Below are 25,313 nucleotides of genomic sequence, written 5' to 3'. Positions count from 1 at the left end.
CTTTCAAGACTTAATTGACTCTATGGTTGGAATCGAAAAATGCTATTACGTGCATGACATTTCTTCTTAGTAGAACCTAAAACCATGGCCTTGGACTTCATACTTAATATACGTATTACTTTCATATACATACCTGACGCTTCACTTTATAAAATCTTATTATTTTTAATTGTAAGTTTTTCTTAATAAAAAATCTAATTTAACTATTTTACACTTTTATTTCTTTAATTCAAACTCATTTTGATATTTTTGGTAGTTTTGGCCAATTTAAATGCTAATAATTTCAAATAGATATAGGTATATTCTTTCTCAATTCGGTTTTAAATTAGTAATTGATCATATAATAATGAAAATAATTATGATACTAAAATATTATTCCNTTCCCTCTCAAACCAACGTGAGTGATGCCTCCCCTTCAAATTAGACTAAAAATTGCTTATAAACCATTCTTATAAACAATACAAAATTCAACTAATAAAACACTCTCGAGTCCCCTGGACATAGCAAGATAAAAAGTGATCAAACTCGGACAATAAAACGTCCTAATCAAGTTTAAAAAAACCGAACTCAAAATTCAAAGCCAAGCAATGAGATTTGATTCGAAATATTGAATCGACTTAACATCGATCAGACAGATTGTTTCCAAGTCAGGTAGTAGTAAGACTCATGGCTAATGAGATACAGCTTTTCATTTTAGTTCCCTCCATGGCGGAGTTCTACCATTTGCAAGAAGCATTATTGGAGCAAGATTTAATATGCCTTAAGATCAACCCACCTCTTTGATCTAAGAAAATAGCGTACACTCTAGTTGTAGGCTATAGCATCAGCCCTCAAACTTAACCCACTTAGTATTTGTTGAAGCAGGCACTTCTTCGTTTAGGATAACATTAGAAATCTGTGTATGCTCTCTGTCAGAAAGAAATCAACTTAAAAACTCCAACCACGCATAATCAAGAAATGCACTGAAAGTTTCCTGAAGATAATGTATCCACAAAAGCAACTCATCCTACTCTAGATGAAATAAAGATTCATGGTTGGAACAAATTTGCTAGGAAATGACCAACTCTATCACCTTCAAATTCAGTGTTCTTCATATATTCAAGCAGTTCAAATGCTAAATTGCACAGAATAAGTCTCAGAGATGATTAGTAAGATTATGGTAAAAGGATACATCGCATGTCCAGCATGTTTCAGTTGGGTTTAATTTGGTGGAATTGAAACATGATCCTAATGAAATCCACAGAATGATTTTCGTATCCAATTTTCATTCTTTGAGAAACAGTTCATAAAATACAATTCCCATTCCATCTCATCCCCTCTGTAAACTTTCATGGAATAGACTTTGTCCATTCACAAAAATGGATTTTATTTCACCATTGGAAGAAATTTGTCAAAGTAAAGTGGGGGAAATCTTACTTTGAAACCTTTAAAATACAAAATTATTACAAAATGAATGTGACCAATTTAAGGGATATCATATCAATCAAGATGAATTACCTCATGCAGATGAAGTATGAAAAATGGCTGGAGGTAACCAGGCATGTGAGATAATATCGTCGACATTAGACTTGTTGCGATGGCCTTGGTATTAGCAACTCCTCATAATCATCCACAACCACCTACATAGAAAAACTGTATTAGTAGCAACCGTGAAAACGACTAAAATAACTAAACCTACAGACGTGTTGGTTCGAGAGTTCGGACAACTCATGTTGGTGGATATAGTTACCTCAAAAGTCTTGTCACCATAGGTATACTCAACATACAACTGTTTTGGTTCTCCAGGGCATGGGTCGCAAAAGCCCATGATACCCGACTTCTTTACCCCATCATGGAGCTGCATCAAACAGATAGAATGACAATGAAATATGGAGCTCCAAGTGTATATCTATGGTCATAGGTTAGTGAATTTAGAGCTAAAGCCTACAAAACTATATTGCTTGATCCAACAATACTTGGAATGAGAAAATTTGTAAATTTGAAGAAACGAGAGGTCGTCCAAATTTGATCCCTTGAATGGCGGTTTAAAGAGTACTCTTCGACCATTCAGCCACTAAGTAGGTACTTTGCTGTTATTTAAGTTCTCAGGCTGTTGGTCATTGATTTGAGAGTGACTTAATTCATATCAACTTCAGGACTCAACCAATAGGAAAACAAGAAGTTGAAGTTTGTAACAGCTCAAGCCCACCGCTAGCAGGTATTGTCCTCTTTGAGCTTTCCCTTCTAGACTTCCCCTCAAGGTTTTTAAAACGCGTCTGCTAGGGAGAAGTTTCCACACCCTTATAAAGGATGTTTCGTTCTCCTCCCCAACCGACATGGGATCTGGTTGTTCTGATCAAGGGACTTACATGGGAATGGATTCATTCTAGCATTTTGCTTGCAAACAAAATCACTAAATGGGCATGGCCGCATCACCCCTTGGGTTCTAATTCAACCGGTCTCATGCAACCTCATAACTAATTAATAATTTAACGCCATTGCGTAAGTGCCAATATTATTTTCAAATGACACTGGTATTATTTGTAGCTGGAAGAACACAGGAAATAAAGAAGTCGCTAAAAAAATACCTTTAGCTGCCCAGAATCATTAACCAAGAAGTTTAGAGGCAAAGTCACATCTATGACGCTTAGAGAAGATTCATCATTTGGTACGCTTAATTCATCCCTCTTCTTCAAAGCCTTCTGACTTCCATAAATTGCTTTAGTAATAATAAGTCCCCCGATTTCAGATTGCCTGTTTCTTTTCCTGTTGGCTACATTTTGCAGTAGCTGTTGAGCTTTCTCTGCTGCGGTTCTTGCTTCTCGCACCTACATTTAGATATAACTCATGTTAAACCCGGAAGGTGATAAGAGCTGGAATTTATTTACCAATGAGGGTACAGTGTCAAGGGAAGATTTAGAGAGCTTCCACTCTCCTCCCAATACAGACCATCACAAATGATTAGCCAAAGTATCCCTTTCCCACCACTATATAACAACAACATCTAATTACACTCTCTCGGCCCAACCCAAACTAACTACTTTCTCAAGCTCTTCTTCTAATATAAATACTTAATAAGATCCCATCACAAGGAGTCCAACACCAAAAAAATTAGAAGATGGAAGTCGCCAAGAAAAAGTTTTAAATAATTTAGATAAAAGGTGGTTGCAAAAGACCCAAGTGATTCATAGAAAAGAAAAGAGGGGGAAATACTATGGAATGTGTGGCGAAGCTGCTGAAAAAGAGCTAGAACACCAGAAATGAATATTTCAACGTCAAAAGAAAGCCAATGAATATCTCCAACTCCACTCATCTCAAAGAAAATAATAGTAGTAGTGTTATTAATAATAATAAGATTAGTGTTTTAATGTATGCAACCTACTGGATCAACCTCTTAAACTGGTCTTTTCCACTAGTACAGAAAAAATTTCAATTTTATGAAATCTTGTACAAGGCAAAACAAGATAATAACAATAATAATTATTATAAAAGCCGACTGTACAGTCAAAGCTCCAAAAATTGTACAAAAATCGATACCTGAGCAGAAGTCTTTTGCATGTTCTCTAAAGCCTTTTGTTTTTCCCTTCTCTGGTAATAAGGTTTTACTATAAATTTCTGCAATCATAACACATAAGATTTAAAAATCAACTAAAAAGGTCTTCACCTCCACTTATTCCTTGGTACAAATCTCAAGAAATAAAATGGAACATTAATTTTTCAGGAAACTAATAGAAAAGAATACAGCACTGTCAGCATACTAACACTTAAAATGTGTTTGAATATTTATAGTTAAAAAATTTGTAGGGTGTGCCTGAGTTTTCTCCCTTTTCCTAATTCCATCATGGCACATGTGACAAACCAATTCATTAATAGATGGTTCAGAGATTAATCAAATGTTCAATAGTTTAGGAAACCTTGAGCAAAAAGTATGCTGAAGTGGGAAATAGGAATGCTCCAGCTGCAAACACGGGGTTCAAATGCCTGGAAATCAGAATCTGCATGAAATACAAAATTAGAAAGAGATTTTAAGACATAATAGACAAAGAGGTACGAACGAAAAGCTAAAACCCAAATAAAAATTGGACTCAGCAGAAATTCATTTAATAGTTTAAGATTGTTAAGTGCACATTAATATATATCCTATTGTGTGACCAGCACGCAAGGGACATATTATATCATTGGAATGTCACTAAGTTTAAAACTTCAAAGAAAAATAACTAAAATACTCGGAAAAAAAAAATGAGAACGAACTGTCCAAACCTACAAAAAACCTAACTTCACAATTTTGCTTAGAATCTTAGAACTTTGTCAATCAACATGGCATTAACAGTTTGAATATCCATAATTGACGTATGGTAGTTGAAAAGGTTACCAAGATTGTGATGAGTCTGTTTACTTGGATGGATTTATTTTGGTACTTGAGTGATTAAGGGCCTATAAGGTATCTTATCTAGATTCAATTTCTTGTTTTTGGTTCACTAAATCAAATGATTTAGTAGATTTCTGTTTGGCGGGTTTATTTCTATAAATAATTTATGAATTGTATTTGGATTTTAGCAGTCTAGAAAGTGACGATTTGAAAACAACATTAATATGTTTTTAGTGTTTTCATATTCTAAATCTGCTAACAGACACTTAGGGTATGCCCTTATCCAAAAAGGGTGAAAACATGAAATACAACACTTCTTTCCATTAAATCCCTTGTTTCCTCAACAATCAAATACGCCCTAATTTTTCTTATCTCAAAGACAATGCTTAACCAAAAACACTCTTATGATGGGTCCGAATCACATCATAAATATTTGAGTATGTGCACAAGCCAGGGCAAGGAGAGAGAGCACAAAAATTATGGCTGCAAAATTAAATTATCTTGCTCGTGGTCAGGCAATGACTATGAAATAGGATCTGGGCCATTATTAACTCCTATATGCCCTTCAAGTCTTTTCTTTTTTTCTTCAATTAGACAAATATTTATTGATGTGAATGAATATACTAAAAGGATGAAACCCCAAGCAAACCCTGGATTATAGAAAGGTTTTCCAATTCAACAAAAGGTCATTTAAACTATATCTGTAAAAGGAGTATAGAAACACTTACACCAGCCCAAACCCCTTATAACCATAGTTTCCATTAAACCATCAAAAAGAGAGAAATTTCCAACCAAAGGATCCAAAGGAAAGCTATAATATGTCCTTCAAGTATTCTTATTTTACTCATATGAAAACCAAGTTCATATTCATCCATCATAGCTAGACAATTTTAACAATGTAATTTGTAGAGAAGTTTTACAATTTGTTCCACGATGCTACTAAGAGAAAAAAAAGGATAAATAAACTTGGCACACAGACTCAAGCCTCAAGCATCTAGTAACAAGAGAAAAATGGAGATAAATCTTACTGGAATAATAAGTTTTTGACCTCCACGATGCAACTCAAATTTCCAAAAGATACCCTGGAAAAGTGTAAAATAAGATGAAAACACGTAAACAAACAATGAAGCGAGAAAAACCAAAAACTGGAATCAATTACACAATTTAAGAAACATGTTACCAATTTATGGATATCACATCAGAGGATAAATCCTCAAAGGATTAGAATAAAAGAAAACAAAAATCAGGACATTCACTAAACATTAGAAGCCTAATCTGGCATCTACAAGATTAAATAATTCTTCCGTTCTCATTAGCAAAGAGGCATGCAAGCTCAAGAATCAGTCAACAATAGTTATTCTATTTTTTCCACACATGAAGTTCCAACTACCTGAATCCCGATTGAATACAACATCCGAACAGTACTAAATTTGGATAATTTCCTCCCACCACCAAGTTCAAGCTCAAGCATGGTGCTGCAATATTAACAACGGAAGTCACAAAAAAGGACCAAGAGGCATTCCACGACCTAACATGGAGCATTAAATTAACACAAGTCGTATTTGGCCATTATAGCATGTCACACATTCTATAAACAAAATAAAAGGGAAAAAAACCACCAAAGGGGGAAGGAGCTTACAAAACAATTCCTCCAACTGGCATAAATCAAGTAGGGAAGTAACTACCAAAGCCTTTGGAGAGGAAATACCATCTTGAAGTCATGAATTTAAATGAGCTAAAAAATATATATCTTTAAGATCTCTAAAGGTACCATGAAAAGTTCCTCTATTCCTTCCTATCAATTTTTTTAGAGACCAACTAAATTAGCATTTTCCAGAAAATTCAGTTCTGTTAAACTTGTGTCCGCACAAAGCTTGTTTCATGTGCTTTTTGATCAACAAGATAAACTGAACTTTTTGTAACAATAACTATATTATTAACATCTTAAAAGGGAAACAAGATAGATAAAATCAGGAAAGATGTAACATTTGACAGATTAAGCATAACCCTCCAAGCCTACCTTCCAACTTTCCCAGCAATTCGGCCATGAGATTTTGAAGAGAAGCGATGAGTGTAATGAGCTGAAGCACCAAAAGAACTTGTACTAAACTGCAGGCCAATACATAAGTTGTAGTCTTAAAGGAAAAAATTATACTATTGAGAGACTGAATGAATGTAGCGACTTGTACAAAGCCATGATCAAAACCAAGGAAGATTTGACAGACACAAATAACAACTAACATTAGTACTGCGACTGCCACTGTTTTGATGCCTATATGAACATATCATTATGACATCTGATACTCATCTTATTCCTAATTCTAAATTCCAATGCCATAAATCTTTCATTGAGAATAACTAATGATCAGCGGCAGAAAGAAAAATACCTTAACCTCTCCCGCAACAGACCTTTTCTCTTCTTTCTTCTGCCATCCAACTGCAACGGATGACTCTGGACCTAAAATAAGTTGTATCTAAAAAAGGGAAGACAATAATCAGGAAGTAATGCAAGCAGTAGATCCAGTGATAAGACACTAAAAATAAAGATGATAAACTAATGTTCTGCCTTCAGACACCATTTGAGCAAATATTAACGATCTGATATAAGAATATAGAACATAATTTGATTGGGGGAAAAAAGGCATACATTTCCATTTGTTGTTTCAGAAAGTTGGCGAGTCCAAGCATTGGACAAATTCAATGATCCATCTTTTAATGACATTGAAACACCCATTGTTGCCGTTGAGTGCAATGTAAGATGACTGAACAAATAAGAAAAGAAAGAGGGAGAGGTAAGTGTGGGGTTAGAGCAAGTAAATTTTCCTAAAATCGTCACGGATACAGGAGAGGCAATTTCTCACCGAGATGCTTGCATCCCAATAAGTGATCTTAAGCCAGCTGAAGCCATAAATTCCACAGAAGAAACTGAAGAAAATTGATGGCGAAACACAGCAGAAGCAGCCCCACCACCAGCATTCCCAGTAACTGCCAAATTTCCTCCTATTCCAACGGTATTACTTTTTGATATTTGAGACTGAACTTCACTTGTCATGGCCATTCTAAAATTTTGGTACATAAATAAATGAGTAGGTGATAACACAATAGCAATACAACTAGACAAGCTTCATTAATGCATATAAATGCTCAAATCAGAAACCTCAATTGTTAGTACCAGTAATATAGACTTCTTATGAAATTGACAAAGAACCAATAACACAGAGACTCCTTCAGCTACTTATTGTATCATGGTAAAATGATGTAATGTTGTACCTAATGCAAAGGTATAATGGTTTGCTTAAATTGAATTGGAAGGTGGGGGAACAGAATAGAAAGACTTCATTACCCTCTCATGATGCCAACACCCTTCAAAAAATGTGGCAAAGACATATTAGCTAGAATGGTACCGGAAGGTCTAAAATGTGCTGAAGTTTTTTCTTGTTCCTTCCTTTTCCGTAGCCTTTCAAGCTCTTCCTTTATCTCGTCTGCTTTATTCAGCTTTGGACCAAGTTCCAAACCAGAAGTCAATCCTTCCATGCCATAGATGTCATATATTTGTCTTTTATTCTCATCAGTTAATATTTCGTACGCTTCGCAGATTCGCTGAAAATTCTCTGTAGCAATATCTTTCATCTAAAGAACCAAACAAGAAAAACACTGAGAAAGACTTACAAGGATCATGACTACAGGATTCAAATTAGATGATAGATACTCACAAGTTCCTCCAAATATCATTGTATTATTAAAATAAAAATCCTATCATAGACAAGTTTACTTTAGTCCAGATAGCATAGAAATTCAAATGATGGAACAATGATCCCCAAAAGATCTGGAAGCACTTTTAATCCGTGTATCCCAGTAAGTCTAAATTAATGCTTCAATAAAATTAAAATACGCTTTTGTGGGCTTCTTCTCCTTCTAAAGATTCTGACAAACACGAACAGGACTTGTAAAATGATAAAACACAATTCCGAAGGTATTCGAAGATGAAATTATGCAAATTACCGATTTGCAGTTTTAAAAAAAATAATAATAATTCACAGCATTACTGATCATAAATATTAAATTACACAGTTAAAGTTCAAAAACAAAATCGAGAAGGCTAAACCCACGCAAGAATCGAAACAAAAAGAACAAAAAATCCACAAACAATGCCACTCAGCTATATCAAACACACTCCACTTCACTATTGAACACAAATTAACCCAAAATATCGCTCAGACAACTATCCCTGATCGCAAATAAGTTCATCGGCAGGCAAATAACACAGAAGCATCACTATCACAAACTTAACCAAAAACCGGAGAAAACAAAATTGAAATCCAAGCAACACAAAATCGATTAACGATAAGAGAACTGTGAGAGCGAATTGGGAAATACTTGAGGAGATTGATATTTATCAGGGTGATAGACTTGAGCCCATTGACGGTAAGCCTTTCGGATTTCTTCATCGGAAGCTTCAGGTGAAATGTGGAGCAGAGCGTACAAATCCTTATTGGGAGGCCCAGCCTTTTCTTCTTCCTCCATTTTTAGGACTTCGGAGCAAACTCCAAAGGTTTAGCAGAGAACGACTATGGAAGAACTGTACTTCTGCTTTGTGGGTTTTAGGGGCTTTTGCCGAGCCGCGGGCATAGGAGCTGTCAGGTTAGCTAGGTTACCCGCTCGTGTTGTTAATATTACCCAATGCTTATTTGGAAAATAAAAAACATTTTCGATTAAAATTTAGATTAAACTATGAATGAGATTCATCTTTTTTACTCCATTTTAATTTAGTTGCTATTATATTAATTGTTTTAATGTGTCATATATATATATATATATATATACTCACATCATCCATTTTCTCTAGATCTGGACGAGTAGGATCAAATGAATATCTACTCAAAAAATTTAGTGACTCCGACTTAGACCAACCAGATAATTAGGTTTATTGTTGGCTTTACCGGGTGACTTGTATGACATATGAATGATGCGTGTTCTATAGCCCTACACATGTGATGTTTTATGATTATTTGACGTGTGATATGTTATGTCTATGTTATGATGTGGGTTATGTTACGATAAGAGTTATGTCATGTTATAAGTTATATTATAATGTGATTATGTTATGCTATGGAACTATGTTGTGATATCGATGTTGTATGATGCACGAACCTTCATATGTCATGTCACGTAACTGTGTTAATATGTTCACTCTATGTCTATGAGACATTGGAAAGTCGTGTATGTTAATGACGAAAGATATGATAAGTACTTCGTATATATGTCTCATAGGGACGCTATGTCACTAAAAAAAATAGATGTATGAGTTGCATCATAAGTATATACCATGATTTAAGTTATGGGGATCTCATGCATTTTGTAAATCACATGTATCGGGATACTTTATGAAATACTCAGTAAGTCACCCACTGTTGTGGTTAGAAATGCAAACACATGCAACATATGAGTGAGACCTAACTTTTCATAAACTTTACATGGCCTTTGGCGCTTTTCTATTCCGGGTAGGGTTGGATGTGTGATACTCCTTCACATACGGTCCATGTACGCACACATGGACCCACCAGGCGGGCTCGTATACGTACCTCATGGGCCAAGCTTGATCGGGCACAACGTAATACACGTCGCCGGACACCACAGAACAGAAAAGGGCCCGCATGATATCATGGCGAACATAAATATCGTATTTCCCTCTTTCGTAACATAAAGAGGAAGTATCCCGATGCAAGTGACATACATATATGTATGAGGTCCCTTAACATACCTATCATGGCATTACATAAGCATTGCTAACATCATATATATACATTTCTTACATTACATATCACATAACTCACATTACGTGACATATTACATAACATGAAAATACATTCCAGTTCCATAAGCATTTCATGGCATGACTCGATAATACTACGTCATATTTGCATATTGAGTACAACCAGGCAGTTGAATTTGGACCCAACATTTTCATGGCATATAATACTAGCAGATCAGCTATCTTTTCATAGCATAAACAGTCAACATCATCCATAACTTTTCATAGTGTAAACAGTCAACCGTCAACATAATCCATAACTTTTCATAGGGTAAACAGTCAACAGTCAACATAATCCATAACTTTTCATAGCGTACACAGTCAACAATCAACATAATCCATAACTTTTCATAGCATAAACAGTCACATAATCCATACATCATATAGTCATATCACATAGAATATGGTGCATGTAGGGGCCACAGGGCACGCACCATCATACAACACGTGGTAAGCTAACTCCAACAATAAGGTCACTTACCTCGATGGGCTTGGCCAAAGTCACTCACAACAAGCTAATCTCAACGGTTAAATACATCCTATAATAACCACATAAAAACTTAGGAACCTTTCATAACGCACCCTAGCTAAATCTCATGCTATTTATTACTCCCAACACAATCTGTCTTTGACGGTTAGGGACCATACTAACCTCGGATGGAAAAACTAAGGGTAGAAACATCTTCAGAAGGGCCGAAAACCTAGGAACCGATATATTATAGAGATACCAAGCCGATAAGCCGAGCTGCCGAGCCAACCAACTAAGCTGCCAAGCTGAGCTGCGAGAGTTGACGGAGCCGAGCCGACGTACGCGTGCGGAGCCGCCAAGTTCTTTGGACGTGCATCTGTGGAGTTGGGCCGCCGATGGAAACACGGCCCGTATTCGTCCGTGGGCTGGTTCAGAGGCACCCGACTCGATTCCAACGCACGTCTTCCTTACCCCCCAGAAAGCGAAACCCTTATTTCCGCCTCCCCGCTTTCCACGACGCGCCGACTCCTTCACCTATTCTGACGCCTTTCTGTCACCGACGACCCCCGACGCAACTTCTTGTTTTCGCCGGTCACGCAGCGTCTTTGACACAAGTACAGCGATCCCGATGTCTATATCTTACTTCCACCCGAATCCTTTTTTGAAATAGCAACCCCAATGTTGGGAGAGAAAAGTTTGGAGAAAAATCCTTTTCAAGGGATGTAAAAGGTTGGGCACAGGAATATAAAAATAATCTCAAGACATTTCACAAGAATGCATTCTAGGGTTTTAGAATAAGGAAACTTAGAGAAATAGGAACGTTTCTATCCGGCAATACATGTCTAGCAAAAAATTTAGCGATTTATAGGGAGACCATTTAATTATTTATTTTATTTTATCAGAAACTCGAATCGTTACCGTTACATTGATATTTATAATGATTCATACCCAGAATTCAAACTATGATTTGGAGCTTGGATTCGACACCAATTAGATCTGACATCCCCTACTTCCTTGCGACATACTCATGTTATCTACTTCTCTTGAAGTACTTTTAAGAGTAAAAAAATATCCATACAAACCAACATAAATTCTTTTAACATACTTTATTCTCACTCACTTGCTTCATAAAAAATTCCTAAGTGATCACTCATCATTGAAAGTTCATACTTTAATATGATAATTTAACGGACTTATAAATTTTCTATGTCCATACTACCAAAGTCGAGCATTGACCGGATCCCGATAGAGTAAGTTGAACATAGATATAATTCAATTGATTTGAGGTTGAATCTTTCAAAATACAATCTCTATTTGATAATAGTATGCCAAAGACTTGTTCCCTTATAGCTTTAATTCAATGGTAGGATTTGGAAGCAACAATTTTAAGATCCAAGACTTTAGTGTTTGTTTAAAGATCGACAATAGGTTCGAAATTCAAACCTAAAATTTTTTGGTCAAAGTTATAACGTCTTGATCAGTTGAGTAGGTGAGCTATGCTCTAATTGTCTAAGAATGTTTTTTTTTTTCTTTGTGATGACTTCTCGTTTAAGTAAAAAATGAAGGATGTAGCATAAACAAAGTTGTAGACCGTAACCCTACGTTGTAGACCCACAGATCTTGACTCAAATTTCGAAGGACAGATATGTACTAGCCTCAAGGATAGATTAGCGACTTTGACTTAGGCTATTCGAGTAAGTGATTCTATTGTTGGCTTGGTTGGATGAATTTTATGGTGTATGATGACGTGTGCCTCGTAGCCCTTGCACGTGTCATGATTATAATTGTTATGGTATACTATGTTGTGCTATGTCATGTTATAAGTTATGTTATAATGTGATTATGTCATGTTTATGATATCGATAATCTATGATGCATTAACCTCCCTACATCATGTCACGTAAGCTATGTTAAGTATGAAAGATTCGAGAAGAATTACGTATACATGTTTCATAGGCTCGTTATGTTATGAACGATAGGAGGTTTGACTTGCATCATAAACTTATACTGTGATGTAAGTTATAGGAACCTCATGCATTTTTGTGTGTTATATGCATCGGGGTACTTTCCCGTTATGATCAATACAGATCCATACCTTACGATATTTATGTTTTCCATGATATTGTGCAAGCCCTTTCCCTTTGTGATGTCCGAAAGCATGGCTGCACTAGCCTAACGAGCCAAGGTCAAAGGGTACGTATATGAAACCGCTTGGTGGGTCCATGTGTGCGTGTGTGGGTCATGTGTAGGAAAATACTACACATCCAATCCTACCCAGACTGAAAAGCAAAGCCCAAGGCCATGCCATGATGTTTTTACAACATAGATCCCATCATATTGCATATGTTTGCATTTTTCGACCCTAAGGTTATGTACTAAGTATTTCTTAAAATACTCGAGTCATGTTATGTTCTTATTTTTTTTTAGGTAAAAATGTAAGACCCTCCTTTCCGGGTGGTGACAACCATAGAACTAAAGTTAAAGTAGTTACATTCATGTCTCTTCCGTAGTCCTTTAGGTTAGATAAAGACTTATTTTATTTTATTTAAATTTAAGTCATACATTTTATCTGCGTTCATGACACATTTTTATGAAATATTTTCACAGACTTTCTGCATATACTAAGCATGTCAAACCGGAAATAATTTCTTGATCTTAAGTTNAAAAAAAAAAAAAAAAAAAAAAAAAAAAAATTCTTACCTCGATCCCTACAAAATTTAGCAGAAACAAGAACGAAATAGGAGCCGAGACAAAGATCAAGAAACTATCCTTATCTCCGTCCCACCCAATGAACATTCCTATGTTGTTTATTGACTAATGCTAATGAAATATATGTACTTAAACGTTTCTTCTATTACAAGTTTATGAATTTTCAATATTCAAATTTAGTTCCAATACTTTTAATAAATTTTAAAATTAGTCTATCTTTAAATTATTTGACCTATCAAAATAATTAAAAAAAAAAAAAAAAAAAAAAAAAAAAAAAAAAAAAAAAAAAAANAAAAAAAAAAAAAAAAAAAAAAAAAAAAAAAAAAAAAAAAAAAAAAAAAAAAAAAACCAATATGAACGTATATTTATCACTTTTTTTTTTTTTTTAAAGAACAGACATATAAAAAAGAATTTATTATTTTTTCAAAAGAAAGAAAATAATTTAATAATATGAATAAATTTAAACACATTTAAAAATGCAATAAGTAAAATAGAAGACCAAGTTTTCTAAATTGAACAACTGTCTTTTTTTTAATATATATAAAATAATTAAAAATAAATATAAAAAAAAAAAAAAAAAAAAAAAAANAAAAAAAAAAAAAAAAAAAAAAAAAAAAAAAAAAAAAAAAAAAAAAAAACTTGATCCACAAACAAACCCATGTTCTCATTTTTTGAATTTTATATATTGAATGGAAATGTTCAAATAGAATTGAATTACGAAGAGCCTTTTTATAAGTTTTGCATAATGGAATTATTTTTAATAACTATTTCTTGTTTTTTTTTTTTTAATTTTAATTTCATATTTACATTTTTTTTTATCAAGTATAAAATGGAAATTAATAAAAATATATATATTTTAAAAAAATTCGTCCTTTTAAATTATAATTCTTTTTTTTAATGTACCACATGAATTAAATAATTTATAGAACCATTTGAAATAAATCCAAATATGATTCTTAATTTGAGAGTTTTTATAATTGAATTATTAAAAAAAAAAATTGAAACAATATCTATGTGATTCAGTCGGTCAAAAGATTCTTTTTATATTAGAGTCAAACTCCTCCTTTTCTTAATCTGATAGATGCGAGACAACTTTTCGTATTTTTATTTTATTTTTCATTTTTATTGGTTACAAAATTACTAAAGAGTCACCGAACATAAAATTACTCTGAGTTAAACACTTTTAATATTTAGAGTTTTTATGAGTGAGTCACTGAAAAAAATGCACGTGTTATTATAAGTATTAACTATCAATTCTGTTAAATATTTTTTAACCATAATTTTATATGCTAAGATCACTTTCAGTTACCATTAGACAAAAACATTTTTTAAAAGTAGAAAATAAAATACATATTAGATAATTGAAAAAAAAAACAAAATGGTAATTAAAACTCCGAACTAATAACGGTATTAATTTGTACCCTAAATTTTCATAGTTAAATCAATTTAGACGATTTGTTAATTCTAATTAAAATAATCTCAAAATTTTATCTATTTTTTTTTTAAATAATCAAAGAAAAATATGGTTTTTAAAGATTAGGAAAATCACACACAATCTTATAAATTGATTCCATTTGATCAACTTAACAAAGCACAAGAATTGTGTATATAAAAAGTATTATAATTAATTATTTAGCATCGTAGTTATAGTCCGGTTAATTAAATATCTTATTTAAAAATAATAATAATTAAATATTAAGACGTTGAAAAAGACATTTTCATCCACTTTCAACATTTTGGTTCCTTCACCAGAGTTGTCCCTCTCCTTGTCACGAAGCGTAAAAATTAGGTCAAGAAAAACACTCCATTTTAGCTCAAGAAGCTTTTGAGATAGGATTATAGATCCAATTTGGCGTAACTCGAAAATACCCGATTAATAAAATTCTTGCTAAGGTCACTCTAATGGTAACTTCAGTTTAAAGCATTCACGGTCAGTGTCGAGTTCCTTCCTCTAAATCTAAAGAGCCTAAAATAAAGCTAAGAAGTGGTTTATAAACGAAGAATTTTGGAAAAAACCGTGCATAGAATTTGAAGATTTGGTTGAATTATGGAGGTTTGCTCGAGTTTTTCTTGCGCTAAGGATGAACTTCAACCATTTTTCTTTGATATTAGCTCTCCAAGTTTTTAAAACGCGTCTTCCTACACAAAATGATTACGTTATGATGACGGGAGTGACTCTAAGTAAGTAGAAATTTAGGGTCGGTTTGAACTCCACCAATAAGAATCTTCCACTTGTCAAAAATCAAGTGCATCTCGCAATTTCCTTTTTAATTTTAATATAAAACCTACATACTTATCCTTTAATTTATCCATTTAGTCAAACCAACTAATTTAATTGCTAACCACCTTTGACTTTTGACTAATTGTTGGAGAAATCTTTCAAATTTGATTAAATTTGATTAATTGTGAGCTAAAATTTCCAATTAATCCTTTAAGACTATTTTTGTAAATTCCCTTTTTTTCAAGTGGATTAAATTCCCAATTTTAAACTTTAGTGTCATTTTTCCAAAAGTGCCCTTTTAAGGCTACTTTTCCAATTTGTTAATAACATATAACTCTTCATAAACATTTACTAATAATTTAATCCGTTAATTAAATTACTTGATATTACTAAAATAATGTTATGTAAAATATTCGAAAATTTAAAAGCTAATATAATTACAAGTAACAAAATAATTTTTTTATTAAATCTTAAATTCACTCCAATATAGGCATAGCAATAAAGACAGACCTAAAAATAAATAAATATGCTATACATAAAAATAATAAATAAAACAAAAAATGGAAAGGAGCATTAAATAACTCTCCAAATATATCTTAATATTTCTATTATAAATATCATATTTTTCTTAATATATATAAAAAAATGAATTTTTATTTTACTTCTTTACTAATTGTAAATTTCATTAATCTTTTAATTTTTTTTTTAAATAAACTTCAATTATTAAACAATTTCAGTTAAATTATTTTTAAAAAAATATGTTGGTGATGAACGAGAAATATATAGTAAAAATATCAAATAAATATTGAGAAATAATTTAATTTTTACTGTAAAATTTTTATTTAATTTCTATTAATCTACTTAATAATTTGTAAAATTGTTGTATATTCACTAATTTCAATAATATTAAGTTTTGCGTAGATTTAATTCGGACGAATTTTTTAATAATATTGGCGTAACTCGTAAATTTTAATTAAAAAATAGCTTTATCTTATTTTTCAATAAAATATTATTACTTTTATATAAAAATAAATTACAATAATGATATTTCAAAGAAAAAAAAATTAGGTGAAACTTGAAACACTTTTTTTAAGCAGCTTGACAAAATTGAAAATTGAAAATATTAATTGATAGACATTAAATTAAAGAAGTTTTGAGATAATAATTTCCTTTTGATTCATAAATTTATATATTTCTAAATACTAATATATTTCTTTTAATTATTTTAATTATTTTAAAATATATATTTTATTTTTAAAGTTTGGCTGACCAATGTACTATGATTGATGGTTTTAAAAAAAGCAAGTCAAAAAAATGCAGCCTGGCCAAAATACTTAAATATTGTGTCAATAAAAAAGCATATATATTATAATTTCTCGGGATTAAGATTAGGACCAGAATTTAAAATTCATATTCAATATTTGATGACTCACATGTGTATTGTAACGACCCATATCCACTCCACCGTCATATTGTTTTCTTTGGGCTTTGCCTCAAGGCTTTAAAACGCTCGTTTCTACACCCTTATAAAAAGTGTTTTGTTCTCCTCCCAACCAATGTGGGATATTACCAATCCACCCCCTTAGGGTCAGGGGCCTCGCTGGCACTCATTCCTTTCTCCAATCGATGTGGGACCACCGCCAAATCCACCCCCTTTGGGGCCAACGTCTTTACTGGCACACCGCCTCGTATCTACCCCCTTCGGGGAACAGCGAGAAAGCTGGCACATCGTCCGGTGTCTGGCTCTGATATCATTTGTAACAACTCAAATCCACCGCCAACAGATATTGTTCTCTTTGGGCTTCCCCTCAAAGCTTTGAAACGCTAGAGGAAGATTTCCACACCCTTACAAAGAATATTTTGTTCTCCTCCCCAACTAATGTGGGACATCACTCACCGCTAGCAAATATTATCCGCTTTAATCTGCTACGTATAGTCGCCAGTTTCACGATTTTAAAACGGGTCTGTTAGGGAGAGGTTTCCACACCCTTATAATAAAGAAATGTTTAATTCTCCTCTCAAAAGATGTGTGATCTCATAATCCACTCCATTAGTAGTCCACAGCCTGTTACTTTGATACCATATATAACCGTCCAGTAACAAATATTATCAGCTTTATTTATGATTGGACATGATTGTTTTAAAAGTAATTTTATTATTCAATTAATTTATTATAAAAAGAAATGAATAAATAAAAATAATTAAGATTAAATTATATGTGAAAAATTAAAGAACTAAGGATCATGGAGATATTTAAGACGGACGAACAGATTTGAAGTTACAGAAAACAGAAAAACGCGTCCATTGTTTTTTATAACGCCATTTTTCTTCTCTCTGTAAACCTCGTGATTCATTTCTCCCCTTTTCCTCTTCCCGCTCGAATGAAAACGAAGCTTCAAAAGAAAATCCCTCGCCGGTGCTGCCAGTTTCTCTTCTGATTCCTGTGTCTCCGTATCGAACAGCGAACGAGATTCCCGGAGGTTTCAAAACAGCGTTGTATTTCGTTGAGAAAAGGAAAAGTCGAGAAAACAGAGGATCGATTGATCGATCGATCGATGCTGAGGTTGAGTTGTAGTGCATGAGAGATTTGGAAACGATGAGAATCGGTGGAGTTTTGAGGATTTTAGCGGTGGTGTTGGTGGTGCTTGCGGCAGAGGTAGTTGAAGAATCGGTAGCGGAGTATACAAAGGCGAAAACGACGACGAAACATAGAAACGCTTATGCATCGATGATGTACATGGGAACGCCGAGAGATTACGAGTTCTATGTAGCGACGAGAGTGTTGATTAGATCCCTTGCGAAGCTTAACGTCGATGCCGATCTCGTCGTCATTGCTTCTCGTGATGTGCCCGTCCGTTGGGTTCGTGCTCTGTAAGATTCCGTTTCTCNTTTTTTTTTTTTTTTTTTTTTTTTTTTTTTTTTTTTTTTGTGATTTTCGGTTTCTGCACATGCTGTTTGAGTTGTTGGCTGAAACTGACGTCGTTAGTAATTTTCCATTTCGGATATGGAATCCCGGCGGGCCCGGCGGAGGGTGAGCCTGTCTGAACTTGATAAGTAGGTTCATATTGTAGCGTTGTGCTTTTAATCCTTGTGCGTTTGATTGAATCATTAGCGGCTAAACCTGCGTGGTAATCTCCGGTCCCGGTCAACGTGGATCAGGCGCCGGCCGGCGAATTTGGTACTTTTACTATTTAGACATAAAGAGTACAAGAGTACAAGAGTCCAAACAAATTGATAAGGACGGTATTACAACTTTATTTCTCTAAATTTATATCAATTTAGTTTAATTTTTTTAAAAAATTATCAATTTAATTTCTCAATTTTTATTCTTAAAATTCACAAATCTACTATTAATTTCATCAAACATATAATTATAATTAAATTTAAGTACATTTAGGAATTAAATTTATAATTTAACAATATATATAGTAAAATTAAAATTTATATATAATCTAGAACGGCTTGTAGAAGTCCATGCTGTTCGGTCCTTGTAAAAGTCGCCGTACAGGGGGGTTCAGGAGTAGAATATAGCCGGCCAGTAGGGAAATGACGTGTCCGAATAGATGGATGACACGTGGATAATCTAGAACGGCTTTTGAGTTGTTTTTTTTCCTTTTTGGGGTCTGATTTTGGACTATTCGATATGGGTTCCCGTTGGTGAGGGTAAAAAAATAGGTGTCTGGGCGACTTTATCCACAACTGTCGTTCAGCTTGAAATTAATAATACAGGTTTGGCAGAAAAAGCCGCAGGGCATTTTCTTGAATACCCCTCTCTTCTCTCTTCCTTTGTTTGTGCTTGTTTCTTCCTGTGAGAATGAGAATCATCGTGAATTTACCAGGAATATATATCTATGAGGAGGGTCTTTGGGGAAGTCCACAAAAACCCGAAAAGTTATGCTCAAATTAAACAATATTATTCATTGTAGAGAGTCGTTATTACTAACAAGCCATACAACGCCATACAAAGTCAGATACCCTTTTTGTTCCATTTGCTTTTAATGGCCGTTTAAAATTAAGATTATTTGAACAGAAATGTGAATATAGCATGAAAGTCAGCCAGATTTTCAGAAGTTGGGTGTAAAGTTTGATAAGACCTTTGAAAACACAAAACATGTGGCAATGTGGTGACATGGAATTCCACGTGGGGTGTGGACTTCGTAGGGTTCGCAGAAGTTTCCTGCCTTTTTTTTTTTCATCATTTCTTATTATCCTTTCGTTTATGTTATGAATTTTTTTTAAAAAAATTTTATTCTGTGCTAATTAGTTGCTCAATTTTAATCCGTCTTTAATTTTTCTATGGGCTGTTTGATAAATATCTTGCTTTGTTTAGAAATTTGGCATGTGGGTTCCAACTACCTTGTTTAGTACTTACTTTTTAGTATTAGAGGGCAAGTACAAGATTTGAAGAGTATTGATTCTGCCACCTAAGATCCTATGAGTTTCTAGATAATTAAATATTTTTGAGCGTTGAAATCATTTGTTTCTTAAAAATTATTAAATGCGATACTAAACCTTTCAATCTTAGAAAAGATATAGATATCTTAATTACCTAAGCCATGTTCTAGATGACATCTCAAAATTAGTCAATAGATATAATAATTAATTTTGAGCAGTTAAATATAACACATAGTTAATGACTAAAATACAAATCATATAGTAGATAGAAAGGATGAACTCAAACTTTTACCTTTAGAAGAAATTATTAGTATCATTGTATAAGTTGCTAATCTGAAATCGATTAAGATATACCTACTGTTTGAATAAACATTTTAAGTTTGAGTTTTTCTTAAAAAATTGTTATTTATTGATTCCATGTATTTATTGTTTAATAATATGAATTACTATTGTTTTTTTATTATGAAGTTAAAATAATTTGGTATTGAAACATGCATAAAGTGGGTAAATACTCTCGTCTCATAGAGGAAAAGGCAAGGGGAAAATGTTGTGGGCTCATTTAGGCCGCCAACTCCTTTCTTTTTCTGTCTTTTGTTTGAATGTTGTCCAGATATTGTTTGTGGTGAAGAAGTCTATCCAGATGAATTTGAAAGGAACAAGTTCTTTTCTTTTCTTTCTTATTTTTATTCAAACGCCCATGGTTCACCTACCCCTTTGTTTGACATTTTGGACAAAGAGAAATTATGGGTTTTCGTGCAGGCCAAATTCTGAAAATATTAAATGAATTAAAATGTCTAATCAAGAGTATAGTCTGCAGAGTCTAGCAAGTGGGAATAGGGGCATGCGTTAATTTTATACATATTTATATCTGTAGTGTTGACTAATATTTTAGAATACGTATGGATTTTGGGTTATTCTTGGTACTTGGTTTAGTTAATAGTTTTGATTTTATCAAACTGATTTATTAAATAAAACACGAATCCATAATTGGTGATATTTAATCTCTCAATTGAGTTGATTTTTCTTATTTACTTGAAGATTTATGATTAATATGCATTAAATTGATTTGAGATGTATTTTCAGAGTATTTTGTCTGCTTGTTTGATTGGGATGATTTTGTGATCAAGTTTAGATAGTTTTTCTGAATGAGTTTGAGCATTTTTTTGTGACTTGACTTTTTATAAGTTTGTTCTCAACAAATTATTTAATTAGTTACATTTAAGGATATTTATTTTAGTACGCATGATCATGATTATCATTTAGTAGATGATTATCATTTAGTAGATGAAGTTAAGATTTTAGAAGTTAGAATGGTATCATTTCCAATCTTTTTTTTCTTTTTAGTAGAAAGATTATGACTACTGTAATAACTATTATAGTAAGCTTAAGTTATTTTTATGAATATTAATTGTTTTTTGTATAATATTAGTTAGTTTTGAGTATTTAAATTTGCGGTGTTTTTGTAGTTAGAATACGATTTATTTTATGATTGAGGTTAGAATACGGTTTGGTTTATTTTATGATTGAGTTTAGAAGTATTTCTATAACTTGATTTTGAGTGTTTTGTTAGTTAGAATCATAATTGGAACGAGTGTTTCATGTTTGATTGGAGAATAGGGAGCAAGAAGATGGAGCTAGAGTGGTGAGCGTAGATAATGTAAACAACCCATACAGAAACCAATCGAACTTTGATAAGAGATTCAAGCTAACACTGAACAAACTATATGCATGGAGTTTGGTAGACTACGACCGGGTGGTGATGTTGGATTCCGACAACCTTTTTCTCCAAAAAACTGATGAGCTCTTTCAATGTGGTCAGTTTTGTGCTGTCTTCATCAACCCTTGCATCTTCCACACTGGCCTTTTCGTTCTCGAGGTAATCTCAATTTCATTTTAGTTTAACAATATGCAAGAGTGAAAACTTGAATATCTGAGACGACTCAAATGTTCGAAATTTGGATGGATGGCAGCCTTCAAAAAGGGTATTTGATGACATGATTAATGAGGTGAGAGTGGGGAGAAAGAACCCAGATGGTGCAGATCAAGGGTTCATTGGCAGCTACTTTCCTGATCTGTTGAACCAGCCAATGTTCTATCCACCATCCAATGGCTCCGTTCTTGATGGCAACTACAGGCTCCCCTTGGGCTACCAAATGGATGCTTCTTACTACTGTAAGCCCTTCCTTTCCTCTTTCTATTTTATATTTTCATTTTTAATTAGTTAAGCTATGAGGAATAAGTTACAAATTATTAATTAGTTAAGCTACGAAGAAATTAACAAGACTGTGTTGTGTTCCTATCATTATCTTTTAATTTTATTATACATAAAGTTTAATATAAATGGATTTGTAAGATTAATTATCTAATTGAATATTGATTAAAAAATTAAGAAAATGCTATCCACTCTTGATTAATAAATAAATAAATAATGTAGACGTTGTATTAACCCAACATGTAATAAATAAATAAAAAGTGTCAACTTACCACTCACCTCCCATGAAATGTATATATTTATTTATATATGCGAGAGTCGTGTTCAGAGTCGTGTTCGAACACGACTCTCCTGGTCTTTGAACATAAGCTCTCATGGCTTTCCTTTGAGCTTCCCCAAAAAGCCTCGTACCAATAGAGTTAGTATTCGTCACTTATAAACTCATGATCATTCCCTACATTAGGGGATGTGGGACTTCCATCATTCAACACCTCCCCTCGAACAAAGTGCGCCTCTCCTTAATCGAGGCTCGACTCCTTTGGATTTCTTTGTTCGATATTTGAGGATTTACCAATCTATTGGCACGACTAAGTTTAGGGCATGACTCTGATACCATGTTAGACGAACACGACTCTCCACAATGGTATGATATTGTCCACTTTGAGCATAAGCTCTCGTGGCTTTCTTTGGGCTTCTCCAAAAGGCCTCATACCAATGAAGTTATTGATTGTGCTTCTCCAAAAAGCCTCGTTAGTATTCCTCACTTATAAACCCATGATCATTCCTTAAATTAGCGGACGTAGAACTTCCATCATCCAACAAGAGGTAACTATATTCTCAAAATTTTATGAATGACTTCCATCCTCCAACGAGAGGTAACTATATTCTCAAAATTTTATCTCATTGAAGTAATTATTCATTAACAAGTGTATCGTAATACAGATTTAAAATTGCGATGGAGCATCCCTTGCGGTCCAAACAGTGTAATAACGTTTCCAGGAGCATCATGGTTGAAACCATGGTATTGGTGGTCATGGCCCGTACTACCTCTTGGCCTCCAATGGCACGAGCAACGTCGTCGCACTCTTGGGTAATCTAACTCAATGTTTAGAAAATTTATATTTGATATTCAGAGTTTTTAATTTATTAAAAAAATCAAAAAATAAAAGATAGAAGATAAAATTAACTACTTATTTTTAATGGTTTAAATTTTATTTCAGTATCTTCCAACTAACCTTCTTTTAAAAATTATCACAATTTACTATTTTGATCATAATTATAATTATTAACTTATGGGGTTGAAAAAATCAAATAAGTTTAATAAATAAAACTATATCGTAACTCATTTATAGTTAATTTTAAAATTTGCATTTTGCATTTTTAATTTTAATTAATTATTTTTTATATTTATTCTCCAATGATCTTCAAGAAAAAGAAAAAAAGAAAAAATTGTAAACAAAATTGAGACCTAACGGATGAATTGTGGACAGGTACGGCGCGGAGATGCCGTTGGTTCTAATCGAAATCTTGCTCTGCCTAGGGATTCTCACCATGATCCGTCTCGCCCGCCCTAATCTCATCAAGCTCTCCCACCGCCGATTGGAAAAGCCCGCCGCCTCCTTCCAACCCGCCCTCAAACTCGCCGCCTTCTGGTCTATCATCGTCGCTTATTCCGTTCCATTCCTCATCATTCCGACCACCATCCACCCGTTCCTCGGCTGGCTCCTCTACTTGCTCGGCTCCTCCACCCTCTCCTTCCTCGCCGCCACTGTCTTCCTCCTCCCGATCCTCTCCGTCCTCGTTCCTTCGGCTGGAATCTTCGGCGTACTTCTAGTCATGGCCTATCCGTGGTACTCTGACGGCGTCGTCAGGGGACTCTGCATTTTTTTATACGCGTTCTGTGTCGCGCCGGTCTTGTGGACGGCGGTGGTGAGGATTGCGGCGGCGATTCAGTCGTCGATCGATAGAGATGCATTCTTCGTAGTGAAATCGGGTGAGACTTCGCCGTCTTCTAGGTTTAATAAATGGTGTTGATGATTTGGAATTTGGAACAGATTTTTATTTTTTTATTTTTGGGGGATAGAATTGAAGGGTCGGTTGTACAAGAAAAATGGATTTTATAGGTGGAAAGAAAGTATATAATTTTCACATTCTTGTGATTTGTTTCGAATTTTGTTCATAAATTATAAATAAAATCAAAATTCTCAAAATTTAAGTGGAAAAAGAAATTGTTTATCTGGCTCAAGCTCATATTTAGAGAGAATTTTGTATTAATATAATATTTAATTTTGACTAAAATTAAATATTATAAGATATTTACCTAATTTGAATTTAATTGAAATTTTGAATATATATATTATATATATGGGTAATATATCTAATATATTAAATTTTAATCTAAACATTTTAAATTAAATATTTATTTTCATTTATTAATTTTAACTTTTCAAATTAAATATATCCTTTTATTTGTATTTAATATTATTAAATATTAATTTCAACCTTTCAAATATTTATTTATTTATTTAATTAAATATATCATTTTATTTATATTTAATATTATTAAATATTAATTTCAACCTTTCAAATATTTATTTATTTATTTATTTATTTATTTATATTGTACATTTTGATACTATCCTAAGCAATAATACAAAATTAATCAATTTTCATTCATTAATTCTAGATCACTTCACTATAGATCTAAAGTTGCACTCTTATTATGTATTGTAATACAAGTTGTCCATTGATATAATCATTAAAAGCAAGTCGATGTTCTCAAATTTCGTTTGTATCTACAACTTGGTCAAAAATTTGTTTTATCCTGTAATCACATTTTTTAACCTTAAATACAATTGTTTCTACAATGTACGATTTGTTCATGATCCAAACATAAACCAAGTCCCTTTCGGGCCAATGAGAGGATAGACCCCATTGTTCAAGTCCCAAAATCAACAATCAAGAAAATTATTCATCTACTTACCCTATATAGGAAGAAGTGAATTCCATCTCGTATATAGGAAGAAGTGAATTCCATCTCGTGAAGTTATGTTGTCATCTCTCTATTTGGTAAAATCCCTAAAATGATAGACATATTGCATTGGCTACAAAAAAATCATTCTCGGAATCAAAGGAGGCAAGAGTTCA

At 33.2% G+C, this 25,313-nt stretch overlaps 2 protein-coding genes across 4 annotated transcripts; one reads left to right on the top strand and one right to left on the bottom strand.

Moving 5' to 3' along the window:
- Positions 1 to 509: 509 nt before the first annotated feature.
- On the bottom strand, positions 510 to 8,992 carry LOC111800757 (chaperone protein dnaJ 13-like). Of its 3 annotated transcripts, none has more exons than XR_002816015.1 (14): positions 8,726 to 8,992; positions 7,692 to 7,978; positions 7,210 to 7,407; positions 6,996 to 7,110; positions 6,736 to 6,822; positions 6,369 to 6,457; positions 5,739 to 5,823; positions 5,377 to 5,430; positions 3,894 to 3,974; positions 3,517 to 3,594; positions 2,568 to 2,807; positions 1,730 to 1,837; positions 1,498 to 1,619; positions 510 to 908 (listed from the first exon to the last, which is right to left on the bottom strand). XR_002816015.1 is itself a non-coding variant. In XM_023684591.1 (13 exons), the coding sequence occupies exons 1-13, from the start codon at positions 8,870 to 8,872 to the stop codon at positions 1,563 to 1,565; spliced, it is 1,626 nt and encodes a 541-aa protein (XP_023540359.1). In that variant the 5' UTR covers positions 8,873 to 8,992; the 3' UTR covers positions 1,130 to 1,562. The 3 variants fall into 3 exon arrangements, 1 of the variants encoding a protein (XP_023540359.1); XR_002816016.1 differs by having other exon boundaries at positions 510 to 895; XM_023684591.1 differs by lacking the exon at positions 510 to 908 and having other exon boundaries at positions 1,130 to 1,619.
- Positions 8,993 to 17,823: 8,831 nt separating this feature from the next.
- Positions 17,824 to 24,376, top strand: LOC111799603 (putative glucuronosyltransferase PGSIP8). The gene is made up of 5 exons (XM_023683006.1): positions 17,824 to 18,430; positions 21,572 to 21,830; positions 21,925 to 22,126; positions 23,109 to 23,256; positions 23,657 to 24,376. Exons 1-5 carry the CDS (start codon positions 18,138 to 18,140, stop codon positions 24,198 to 24,200), a joined length of 1,446 nt encoding a protein of 481 aa, XP_023538774.1. The 5' UTR covers positions 17,824 to 18,137; the 3' UTR covers positions 24,201 to 24,376.
- The last annotated feature ends 937 nt before the right edge of the window (positions 24,377 to 25,313 follow it).

The sequence above is a fragment of the Cucurbita pepo genome, chromosome LG08, assembly GCF_002806865.2.
Source record: "Cucurbita pepo subsp. pepo cultivar mu-cu-16 chromosome LG08, ASM280686v2, whole genome shotgun sequence".
NCBI classification, from domain to species: domain Eukaryota; kingdom Viridiplantae; phylum Streptophyta; class Magnoliopsida; order Cucurbitales; family Cucurbitaceae; genus Cucurbita; species Cucurbita pepo.
This window is presented reverse-complemented; position numbering and strand designations above follow the sequence as displayed.

Bases quoted from the DNA above. Each gene is read 5' to 3' on its own strand.
- LOC111800757 (XM_023684591.1), bottom strand. From the start codon at position 8,872: ATGGAGGAAGAAGAAAAGGCTGGGCCTCCCAATAAGGATTTGTACGCT. The intron at 5,824-6,368 runs GTAGGCTTGGAG...TTAATATTGCAG, and splicing joins ATTGCTGGGAAAGTTGGAAG to CACCATGCTTGAGCTTGAAC. The intron at 5,431-5,738 runs GTAGTTGGAACT...ACACTTTTCCAG, and splicing joins TGTATTCAATCGGGATTCAG to GGTATCTTTTGGAAATTTGA.
- LOC111799603 (XM_023683006.1), top strand. From the start codon at position 18,138: ATGAGAGATTTGGAAACGATGAGAATCGGTGGAGTTTTGAGGATTTTA. The intron at 21,831-21,924 runs GTAATCTCAATT...GATGGATGGCAG, and splicing joins CTGGCCTTTTCGTTCTCGAG to CCTTCAAAAAGGGTATTTGA. The intron at 23,257-23,656 runs GTAATCTAACTC...AATTGTGGACAG, and splicing joins CAACGTCGTCGCACTCTTGG to GTACGGCGCGGAGATGCCGT.